General features: G+C 43.2%; 1 protein-coding gene across 1 annotated transcript in view; it reads right to left on the bottom strand.

The window, feature by feature from the left end:
- Positions 1-2,320: 2,320 nt before the first annotated feature.
- Tshr (thyroid stimulating hormone receptor) overlaps positions 2,321-12,632 on the bottom strand; it is a 110,448-nt gene continuing 100,136 nt past the window's right edge. Inside the window, exons 9-10 of the mRNA XM_021179121.2 lie at positions 6,797-6,985; positions 2,321-3,734 (exon numbers count right to left, since the gene is read on the bottom strand). Of these exons, the coding sequence (XP_021034780.1) occupies positions 2,321-3,734; positions 6,797-6,985 (1,603 nt within the window). The remainder of the gene's footprint in view (positions 3,735-6,796; positions 6,986-12,632) is intronic.

The raw sequence follows: 12,632 nt of genomic DNA, 5'->3' as shown, positions 1-12,632 counted from the left end.
ATTGGCAAAAAAAAAAAAAAATCCTATATACCTTACTACAGGGAGAACCTTCATATTTCATGCTGTCAATTTGAATTTTAATAGTGATTTTGTTGAAGTCACTCTTCTAGGACTTTGTTTTCAAAGCAGTAGATCAGCTACTCAAGACAAACCTCTTTATCTGTCTAGAGGTGACGTTTGAAATGTCAGGAGAGAAACAGATGGCACAGGGTAGCACATTTATTTAATTTCAGTAGTTACAAGTGAACTGCTGGGGAAGCCTGTGCTTATGAGACTGTGACAGAGTCCCAGGCCAGTCAGATAGGAGCAATGTCAGGTGACCCATAAACCCTACTTCATAGGCTTAAAGTGGCAAGCAAGCCTCTTATAGTTCCTGCTTTGGCTCCTGAGCACTGAGAAGCACATGCCAGATCTGCTTGGGGACACCATAACAATGTGGTAAGGAGCCTGACCAGACTGGCGACCTGGACCGTATACCTGGAGATGCAGTCCCTGTTTGAAGCAAGGCAACTCTTGGGACACACATGTTTTATGTCAGTGACTGGCAGGTTTAGAAGGAACTGGCAGTGTCAGTAAAGAGATTTCTCTCTTGACAGTGTTAGTGTGGTGTGAGCCCCAGAGAACGAGTTAAATGTTTGAAAGTGAGCCTACATAGTCACATAGTAACACTATTAGTAGTCTATTTTGTTTTGTTTTCTTCGAAACAGGGTTTCTCTGTGTACACTTGGCTGTCTTAGGCCAGGCTAGCCTCAAATTCAGAGATCTACCTGCCTCTGCCTCCCCAGTGCTGGAATTAAAGGTGTGCACCACTGAGCTGGGCTGTATTATTAACGGTTTATATAAATTCCAGTATGTTTTGGACTTGTCAGCAGTACAGATACAATAATTTAGATGAATAGTTAGGATCTGGCTCCACATAGTCAGTCACTCAATAGAACTTTTGGTTCAGACACGATGATCAAAATGAAATAAAGAAAAAGCATCTTGGGTCACATGTCCTGGTTCCTAAAAGAAGTAGACAGCAGCGTCACAAGGTAGAAAAAACTGAGTCTACTTTACTTAAGTAGTGTTTTCTTTGTCTTTGTCACGAACACATATCTTTTGAGGGGGATATATACCTAGATTTTTTTGTTTTTGTTTTTGATTTTGTTTTTGTTTTTTAATGGAAGAGGGCATCAAATCACCCCATTTCTACAGAATTTAGAGGTCCAGAGACTTGCTCAAAGCCCGACACTTAACTGGTATATAGTTGTCTTATTCAACAGGTGACTAAGTGTGCCCTGTCCTCATTCCCATGTGGTCCTTAGAAATCTCTCCCGGAGCTCATGTCTTATATGAGAAGATAATTCTTAAGTTTGCTCAGCCACCAAAGCTGAAACCTTAGCAGTTTCTCCAGCCATCATGTAACAGCTGGGTCACGGCAGGCAGAGCCTGGTGAAGAGATGATTGATTCAGAGTCTAAGGAATTAAAAAAAAAATCGCAAAACTAGACTTTCTCTTTTTTTCAGTATAATAAAAGCAATTGTGTGACATCTAGTTATGCTTGGCTTTCCAGGGTTCTTTGGGTGGAGTTTCATGTAGCACAGGTTGGCTTGGAATTCTCTATGTGGTTAAGTATGAACTGGATCCCCCTACCTCCACCTCCCAAATGTGGCATTTTATTTATTTATTTATTTATTTAATCTTTTTTTTTTTTTTTTAAAGATTTATTTATTATATGTAAGTACACTGTAGCTGTCTTCAGACACTCCAGAAGAGGGCGCCAGATCTCGTTGCGGATGGTTGTGAGCCACCATGTGGTTGCTGGGATTTGAACTCTGGACCTTCGGAAGAGCAGTCGGGTGCTCTTACCCACTGAGCCATCTCACCAGCCCTATTTAATCTTTTTTTAACAGTCCAGATTTTACCTTGGCATTTTATTTTTAAGGAATAAAAACATTTCTTTGGTTCTTTCAGGGGGGCTAATAGGGAGTATGATGAACATTGGCCAGTTGTTGAGTCTTTAGTATAAAACACTACATAAAATGGAGAAGCAAGATGTGGGGATGGTTCAACTGGTGTCTGTGGAACATGTTGCACGGCATCATAGACAAGCAACAAGCAAATCTCCCAGAGAGCATAGGCGATTGTCATGTCACCTAGGACTCAGATAGGCTGATAGCTTCTCTCCTGTCTTGGAGGCAATGCTTTCTAGAGATGAACTCTGACCCTATGAATCATCACCCGCATGAACCTATGTGTTCATGTGTCACAGGACTGGAATGCATGTTCAAGAAACCAGCCTTTTGTAAGTCCCACTGTGACTAGCATAGCCTTTCCTTTACAACGCTGTTTGCTTATACTCTTCTGAGATTTGTCCCTGTAGTTTTGGAGCTAGGTGGGAGTTTCCAAGCAGTTCATAGGTATCTTGCATGTTGGGGAGACTCTGCCTCGTGTCCTGGGGAATCTTTTGGATATGAATACCAGTGCTATTGTTGGGACAGACTCTCTGACCCTGATAGGCCTGGGCCTGGCGTTTGCAGATGCCAAACTTGCTGAGCAAGATGAACACGTCCCTCTGGAAGGCCTTGGTGAAAATGGCATAGAGAAACGGATTGGCACAGGAGTTAAGGGGGTAGAAGAGAACCAACAAGATTTTGGAGTTAGTAACGGTAATTAGAGGCTTGTTCATAAGTGCCGACAGTGCGTAGAAGGAGATGGGCGCCATGCACATGAAGTCAGTGAAGATCAACACAGCCATCCTCTTGGCAATCTTGGTGTCTTTATCTCGAGGGTTGTACTGGGGATTTCGGACCGTGATGTAGATCTTCACATAGCAGGAACAGACGATAACAAAGGCAACAACATTGAGCAGCAGAACGAGGACAATGTATGCCAGCGCAAGAGGGGTGTCGGTGTCCATTGGCAGGCAAATGCTGACCTTGGCATAGCTGCTGATTCCCACCATCGGGAGCAGGGCGAGAAGGAAGCAGGAAACCCAGCCCCCAGCCATGATGGTGTACGCGTGCCTGAGGCGGATCTTCCTATCCAGGCGCATGGCGAAGGTTATGGCGTACCATCGCTCCAGGGTGATGACTGTCAGTGTGTACACTGATAACTCACTAGCGAAAACAGTGAAGAAGCCAGCTGTGTTGCACCCAGGGCCCGTCTGCCAGTCAATGGCGTGGTTGTAGTACTCAGAGTGTGTGTACAGGTCTACAGAGGCAATGAGAAGCAGGTATACCCCCATGCAGAAATCTGCAAAGGCCAAGTTGCACATGAGGAACCGTGGCACAGTCAGTTTGTAGTGGCTGGTTAGCAGAATGAGCAGGACAAAGATATTGCCCAGGAGAGCCAGCAGACTGACAAACCACACCACGATTCTCAGGAACCTGTAGCCCATGATATCTTCACAGGGGTTAAACTCGTCCGACTTGGGGGTACACACCATGTCCTCGTTGTCCCCGCACACCGTGTAGTCATAGTGGCTGTCGAAGGCTTGGAGAGTCTCCTCCTGAGGATTTTTGAGCTCTTGGCCGAAACCAATGATCTCATCCTCTTGTTCTTCAAAGAAGACGTAATAGTGAGAGTTGCTTGGGCTCTCCTGGAACTTGGAGTTTTGTTTGTACCCAACACTGTTGTCACCCAGATCTTCTTCATATTCCTGGTAGATGGGACCCCTCAAGACGTTCACTGATTTCCTTTGACGCAGGTTCCGGATACTGCTCTCATTACACATCAGAGACTCCAGGATTCTACAAGGTAGCAGAGATGAGTCACCGATTGCTTAAATAAAGTTCACCCTTGATCCCCTTGACCCTTGGGAAGATAAGCAAGTTACTTATTTTGATATTTATGGTGTGATGAATTCTGCAGGGTCTCGTCAGGCCTGACTACATCATTAAAAAATGGTTGCTTAATTTATTATGTGCTCATGCACCAGTGTGGCATGAAGGTCAATGCTGCAGAATTAAACTTTGCTAATCAGAAGTCACTCCAGGCACTTCAAAAATTAATGAGAACCGCTTAGGAAAAGCATCATACATCCAGAGTCCAGCTAGGCCCATTGGATTCCAGCCACCAACAGAAATCCTCTACAGCCTGCCAGCTTGATCTGTAACAGGGGAATCTTACATATGCTTTCATGTACAGGTGGCTTTTTAGGCTCCCGTGCCAAGCTACATTTTCTGAGCAATTAGGTGGGTTTTATAGCAACAAAGCAAAGTTGAAGTTTTTTGGGTTATCTTTTATATTACACTGAGTGTCACACATACTGGCTCTCTGTTAAACGAACCAGCTTTGCTGTCTTATCAGGTGACAGCCAAGGCCATTGTCTTTTTTGCTTTTTCTGATGAGAAGTGGGGCTCTTTCTGAGTGAGTTCTAAAGAAACACATCCTCTGGTGGATCTGAATTCTAATTCATTTTGTAAGCAGGACTCCTCACGTCCTTATCTTACACATATGCAACTTATCTTAGACTCGGGTCTGAGGCATGGCCTCTTCAGGTAAATTCTACTTCTGGGTAACTTAATATTTTCTAAGCACACACTGGTAAATCCTCCACGACACTTGTTTATAATTTTTAATTTCAAAAGGGCAACTTGTGAGAGTCAGATCTCTTCTTCCACTCTGTGGTGGCGACGAGGTTGGGACTCAGACCATCCGACTTGGCAGCAAGCCTCTCTTTGAGCCATCTTTCCTACATCTGTTTATATGACCTCACCTCTCTTACTGTGACCAGTGACACTGATCTTATTTCTCCTCATCTTGAGTCACTTCAAGAAGAGTCGTGATCAAGAAGGATGGACGCAAGAACCAACTTAGAGCATGGCTAAGTTACTAACTGTGCCATGTTGGACAGGTCTGTGAAACTTGGTTCCATTTGTGAATGGAACAAGAGTGTTGAATGAGTAGGTAAGTGCCTTTCCCAAGATGTTATGGCAGTACTGGGAGCAGGGGTTGGGCCTTCTCTGTATTTGCACTTGCTGTTAACACTACTCCTATTCTGGCTGCCTCTAGACATTATTAAAATTTAAACATATGCTGCTTTTATTCATAGTTTTTCCTGGCTTCCTTGAATACCCACTCCTCTGTATCACCCCCCCCCCCCCGGTGCCTGTGGTTTTATCCCTTCACAGCCCTGACTGACTTTTCTTTCTATGTCGACTTCCTCCAGTAGATTACAAGCTACATGCAAGAAGCCACCTCATATGCCAGATGGAGCCAGGATAGTGCCAGGCATGTAAGAGATGTTCATTAAGTATTTACTAACAAATGTAAAAATGGCCACAGCACACAGGTATACTGATAGAAATAAGACTTGACCTTTCCAATTTGTTTTTGAGATTATAATATAATTATATCACTTCCCCCCTTTCCTTTCCTCCCTCCAAACTCCCATATACCTTCCTTGCTCACTTTTAAATTCATGACTCTTTTTTCAATAATTGTTGGTGGTGGTGGTAGCAGTGTGTGTGTGTGTGTGTGTGTGTGTGTGTGTGTGTGTATTCCTAAATACATAATACAACCTGCCCAGCCTATATAGTATAGTTTGTACGTATTTTAGGGCTGACCATTTGGTGATGGATAACAAATTGGTGTGTTCTTCCCTGGGAACGCTATTTCTCCGACTCTCAGAGTTCCTTGGTTGCCTGTCTTTCCCTGTGTAGGGTTGAGGCCGATGGGCTTTCCCCACACAGACATTACATTTCTATTGTTATTGGCCTTGTTCATCTCACATTTGGGTAGTCATGTTGGTGAGACTCCCTGGATGTAGCTTTTGACATTCCTAGGAGACACAGTCTCTCAGTAGACTCTCTGTTCCTCTGGGTCTTATAATCTTTCCATCCGTTCATCCTCAGAGATCCCTGAGCCTTAGGTACAGGGATTATGTTGTAGATACGTCATGTGGGACTGGGAAGGTGTAAGTCTTTTTCTATCTTACCGATCAGTGGGGCTCACTGTATCTATGCATTCATCCCCGATCCTTCCCACTCAGTGTCATGCAGCATTAGTACAGTGCCTGATAGCAACACCGTGTTTCAGCATGGCCGTGATGCTCCTGCTCGCCTGGCTCTGCAACCTTCCAATTTGCCTCTGTCTCTATGACTAGGTCCTGATTTTTAATTAGCTGGTTAAAATTATGACTGTAGAGAGTCATCTAGTGGATAATTGTGTAAAAACTAAAAAAGACAGAAATAGAAAATGAAGGCTGGGTTAAAACTGTAGGTGACCCAAGACATAAAAGGGGAACTAGGTCAGAGCAAGAATCAGGAACAGCTGAGAGTGTAAAGTGCGAGGGAATGAGTCTCTCCTCAGCAGTCTCGTAGGCAGCCAGACAGTGAAATAACATGTCATAGTTAATATATTTTACTTGTTACATTCCAGCCATTCAATTCCAAGTGTTTCTATTTAACCTCTTCACCTTCTTAACCCCCCTATGGATGGCAATGTGATGAACTTGATCCTTAAAAGCTCAGAGTAGTCGAATAAGTAGGCTGAGATAACCCAGTTAGAAGCAGATGGGGTTGGGATTCAAGCCAAACCCACCTCAAAGTCTATACACCCTAGACAAGTGAACCCTGTCTCTGTGGTGTCATCTCTTATTGTCCCTCCTTCCCCACAGCAACCCAACAGTGTTGGCCTTGTTTCTCATCTGCCCCCACAACCGTTAGCTAGGCCCATGGGTTTCCTGCTCATGTGGATGCTTGCAGCTCTTTCCCTCCAGGGCTTTAAATCACATTCTTTTCCAAACCTACGAATGACTCCATCTCCCATCATGGGCTCTCCTTGGTTATCCCAGGTGCCCGCTACTTACCCCCTGATTTTCTTCTGGTTCTTAAAAGCGCAGCAGTGGCTCGGGTAAGAGAGATCAGCCCGAGTGAGGTGGAGGAAACTCAACGACAGCGGGAGCTTTTTGAGAGTCCAGGTGTCTTTCGCGATCAGTTCTTTGAGGTGCTCCAGGCCTTTGGAAGGAAGGGCAGTGACGCTGGTGGAAGACACATCTCTGAGGTATGGAGAAGAGAACAACAGAGATAGGCAGTGAGCAGACAAGGCCCTTCTTGTCCTTGTCCTCTCTCCTCCAGTCAAACGGTTCTGAGATTAATGGGGAGGTGACAAGTTCCTTTCTGCTACTGACTATGGAATCTGAGATCACTACCTGTAGGCAATGGCCTACAGCAGATATGAGTTTCTAAATCAAGGTTACAAGGAACTGCTGTTTTAAAAATTTTTTAGTAAGTTATTATTGTGTGTATGTATTTTGTGTGTGTGTGTGTTTTCCAGTATACACACCGTGATATGCATGTGGAAGTCAGAGGATAGTCTGATGGAGTTGGCTCTCTCCTTTCGGCTTTCCATGGATTCTAGGGATTGAACTCAGTTCTTCAGGCTAATGTGGTAAGTGTTTTTTACCTGCCATCTTACCAGTCTAGAATTAAAGTCATGCACCACCACTACCTGGCTTTTGCCGAGTGGAATTTTTACATTTAATCACCCAAATCCACAAAAAATTTATTCTCTCTGTAAACTCTTAGAATCAGGGAGGGATGTGAACTTTACTTTGTAAAATGACATCCATACAACTATTAAAAGATCTCCAGAAACAAAATATAAATCGGACAAAGTCAATGGCACCTAAACTCTTATCACCTCTTTGCTGTGTGCCTGTACGTGTGCATGTGTGTGTGTGTGTGTGTGTGTGTGTGTGTGTGTGTGAGGTCTGGAGACACATAAACTACTCCTTTGATAGGGATCAGACTCTATATTATGAAAATACTCCCCAGTAAGTTGCAGACCCTAAAAATTTAATAGTATAGCAAGTCATAGCTAAGAAAACCCCCCAGTGCAGTTTCTTTTTGGAAGACTATAAGTATATTCCTATGGAAAAAGATAATTATTAATCTGAAAATATGATCTGAAAATTTCTTCTGCAAATCATGGAAGGGGAATGTAGTGGGGCTATGAGTTGTATATTAATGTTAGTTATTAAAGTAGGATGGTTTTTTGGGGGGGCCTTTGATGTAGCAATTCTCTCTTCTCCAGCCCCAAAGAGTGTTGGTTGTATGGCTTTTTCCCTATTAATTTATTTACCCATTCACTTTACATTTCAATCGCAGCCCCCTCCTGCCTGTCCCCCACCTCCACCCCTTCCCTGCTTCTCTGAGAGATTATGTGTCTTGTTGATAATTTTTCTTGCACTGAAAAATAACTTGAATAAAGACACGAATATTTAACCCATCACCTCTGTCCTTTTTATTTCATCAATAAAAATAGTCACTAGGCCTTCCCTCTCTAAGGCTTTTATATTTATATTTAAAATATGTACTAGAAGATGGGAGTGGTGGTACATGTCTTCAATCCTAGCACATGGAAGGCAGAAACAGGCAGATCTCCTAAGAGTTCTAGGCCAGCCTGGTCTACATAACCAGGCTATGTTTCAGAACGTACGTTTCAGGACAGCCAAGCCATGGCATGGTGGCATAAGCCCATAATCTTAGCACTCAGGAGGTAGTGCCAGGAGTCTCAGGAGTACAAGACCCTCATCCTTGGCTAACAGTGAGTTTAAACTAGCCTGAGCTACATGAAGTACTGCCCACATACCTAGGTGGTAACCAATAGATCTCTAATTGAACTTAAGACCGTCTTAACTAGAGGGAAACCAGGCTTGCTACTGGAAACCTAGCCAACAAGCACGCTAGTGATGTAATGGACCTTGGAGGAGAACTAACAATTTTACTTTACTAAACAAGCATATTCCTAACTACATTTAAATATTTGTCTTATGCCCATAGATAAGTGTAGTTTCCCACCCCTTATTAAAGGAACCGCTCTTTGCAAGAGATGGAACCCAGTACATAAAACCACAACCAGTCAAAATACAGAGTTCCGGAGTCCAGCTTCATCGATAAAACAATCCCTAAACCCCAGGGTCATTGCAGAAGAGGGGCCAGAACAATTGTAAACCAGAGGAACAGTAAGTTTACTTCTTCTAGGACACACCCATAAAGTCCCACCAACAAGACTGCCTAAGCATGGGCCGATGGAGGACAGCATCAACAGACATGCTAAAGTAGATTTTACAGGGAAAGGTACCACAAGGCCTCAACCCTGCACCAAGAACTCCAGGCAACTCAGAAATGCTGAGAGTGGAAGAAATAGTCTAACTATTCCCACTAACTAGGGAAGATGAGCACATCACCTAGTTATCTAATCTCAAACGGTCAGGTATAAAAATGTATATGAGCAACAGTATACAGACTGAGCCAGGTTAAGGGTATGTATTTAGAAATATGTGTATATACATGTGCATATATGCCTGTAACGACACTTACTGCAAAACAGAGGCCATGAATTTGAAAGAGAGCAAGGAAGAGCATATGGAGGGTTTGCAGGGAATAAAGGGATGGGGGAACCGATGTAACTATATTATAATCACAACAAATAAAAACTACTTAACCAAAAAGAAAAAAGAAAAACATCATTAGTAGTGTCTGCTTAGCAAGTGAAATCTAATGTTGGCAACTTCTCCCATTACAATTGGATTTAATTTGCGATTAAATTGTCAAGGTTCAAGGTTGCCAGAACTTGATACAGTTCTTTAAAAACAAAACAAAACAAAAACAAATATAAAGCTCATATACTCTTCTTGCTTTCACCATAGATATTATATTATTCTTGCTTCTTGTGAGAGAAGGTGTCTTATTAGTTATTTTGGTTTGTTTTATAGTTTTAAACAAATCTACAGTTCTGTGTTTTCCAATCTCGACTATTAACAAGCGTGAACCTTGGCTCTTGCCATTGAAATGCTCTCCAGGTGATTAACACTAGAGAGAGATGTTTGTGAGATTGGCATAAATAACTTTGCAGCTGGGGAGAGAACAGAGGGAGGAGAGGGAGTCTTTAGCACAGCTGTGAAGTGCAGCCTCTCCTGTCCTTTGGATGCCCCTCACTTCCTCCCCCTTAAGCCCTGAACATGCAGTCTTTCAAGATCAGGACATCTTTCAACTCCAATTTCTCTTGAAGCATCTTAGGCATTTCTACTGCATGGAGCATCTGTCTGTCTATCTGTCTGTCTGTCTGTGATACTGAGGGAGGATGGATTCTTTTAGCTCATTTCTGCTTTGCTCTCATCTGGAGAAGAGAGACCAGCACATTTTATATGAATGTGGCCCCGGACCAACACAAAAATTGTACACTTGCTTAAACCACTGAGACATGTATGTGTGATTTTATTTTGTTGTTTCTATAACTTCGTTTTGCACTGTGGGTGGTGCCATCCCTGGGCAGGTGGTCCTGGGTTCTATGAGAAAGCAGGCTGAGCAAGCCACGAGGAGCAAACCAGCAAGCAGTACCCCACCATGGCCTCTGCATCAGCTCCTGCCTCCAGGTTCCAGCCCTGTTTGTGTTCCTGTCCTGACTTCCTTCAGTGTTGAACAGTGATGTGGAAGCAAAGCTAGACACATCCTTTTCTCTCAAACTTGTTTTTGGTTATGGTGTTTTATCATAGCATGTAGTAACTCTAAGACAGCAGGCATGGCCAAAGTCAGTGTTGGAACATGAGTGCACACCTTAGAAACATCTATGACATGACGGTGTTTGAGATTTAGTAGAACTCAGGAAATCCCCATTTCCTTCCTTCTTCAACTTAGAGTTTATCTGAACTCAAGCTCAAAGCAAAGGGTCAGTCAATACAGCTGCAGCCTGGAACTTAGCTTGTCTGTGTGCTCATGTGACATCCCTACCTGCACACCTCACAGACATTTCCAGCTTAACACAGCCCAAACTGAGGGGTGGCAGTAGTTTGTGGCCACCCACTGCCAACCCTCTTCCTCTCCCCCACCTTGGCCTCCCCAGTTTTTCCTGTCATAGTAATCAGTACCCCTAAAGCTCAGTTGCTCAGACTTGAAGTATTTTCAGCATGTTGATCTTCACCATTTAAGATGGCAAAGTGCTGTGGATCAAACTTCAGAAGATCTCAAGTCCCTGCACATTCAGTAATCTGTACCTGTGGATTCTAAATCCATGGATTCAGCCAGTGGCACGTTGGGAAAATTTAAGAAGATAAGTTTCATCTGCACTGAATATATACAGTTTTTCTCGTCACTACTCCCCCAATAAAATAATGTGACACTAGCATAGCATTTGCTTTGCAGTAAGTATCATAAACAATTTAGAGATGGTTTAAGGTTTACAGGCTATGTGATATACCTGGGCTATGTGCAAATAAATGCCATTTTATATAAGGGATTTTATCAGTCTGAATTTTGATATTTTTATTGGGTCATAGAATCAATTCCTCTCAGATATCAACATTTATGTGTGCATCATCATGGTTGGCTTCTAACTCCAGCTACCATTGTCCTGTGCTGCAATAGCTTTCATGTTTATTCTTTTTCCTTCTGATATGGTTTTCAGATGCCACCTAGAACAATCTTGAGAACGAATGAATGCTACTCTCCTGTTTAAGTTCGCAGGGTCCTGGCCACTCGTTATGTCTTGTCCTCCAAGGCCTCGAAGAGCTGGTCCTTCACTACCTCTCCAACTTTGGTCTCAGGGCAGTAAGATCTCTTGATGCAGCTCTGAGCATCAAGTATGTTGTATATACTGTGCTTTAGGTGTCCTGGTGTGTCTCTCCTGAAGTGGTGAGTTCCACATCTCCTCAAACTCATAGGGTCAAATAGCAAGAGCTGCTGTGGGTTTGGTTGCTGTTTTCTTTATCTGTATTTTCAGTTGACCCTTGTTTTGTAGAGATCTCAAGTTCTAAACAGACATCCCGAGTGTTATCTGAAATAGCATCTCCTTTCTAGTTTGCAGGTGACATTGCCCTGTATCTCCACTTGACATAGTACTACTGGAATGATTCTTCCTTTTATTCCTACTGGTATCAAACAAAAACAAAAACAATAACAAAAACAAAAACAACAAAACCTTTCCTGCCTTTTGTGTACCAGCTTCCAGGGTGGAAGCTTCAGTGTTCTTTCATTGGGTCTTCTTTGCCCTTGGTCTACATTTATGCCATAAATATCTACAGTAAAATAAAATTGTGCTCTCCCTGGCCATCAGATACCAGCTCAGTTACTCATCTGTCCGCATGCATTCTGGTGGTTCTTCCTACGGCCACAGCTTATGTCTCAATTACATTTCAGCTGAGCTTTGCAAAAATGCAATGAAGGTCTCCCAGAAATCTAACAATCCCACTTTAACGCTTAGAATAGGATGTTCTGCCTAAAACCTAATCCCATCATATTGCACCAGCAGCACGAAAGCCATGGTTCCTTCAAGGAAATTTTTTTTAAAATTTTTTTTATTACGTATTTTCCCCAATTACATTTCCAATGCTATCCCAAAAGTCCCCCATACCCCCCCCCCCCCACTTCCCTACCCACTCATTCCCATTCTTTTGGCCCTGGCATTCCCCTGTATTGGGGCATATAAAGTTTGCAAGTCCAATGGGCCTCTCTTTCCAGTGATGGCCGACTAGGCCATCTTTCGATACATATGCAGCTAGAGACAAGAGCTCCGGGGTACTGGTTAGTTCATCATGTTGTTCCAACTATAGGGTTGCAGATCCCTTTAGCTCCTTGGGTACTTTCTCTAGCTTCTCCATTGGGAGCCCTGTGATCCATCCGATAGCTGACAGTGAGCATCCACTT

The sequence above is a fragment of the Mus caroli genome, unplaced genomic scaffold (genome assembly GCF_978045245.1).
Source record: "Mus caroli unplaced genomic scaffold, Mus_caroli_1 scaffold_14, whole genome shotgun sequence".
Lineage (NCBI taxonomy): Eukaryota > Metazoa > Chordata > Mammalia > Rodentia > Muridae > Mus > Mus caroli.
The sequence above is the reverse complement of the archived record's forward strand: the minus strand, read 5'-3'. Positions and strand labels throughout refer to the sequence as shown.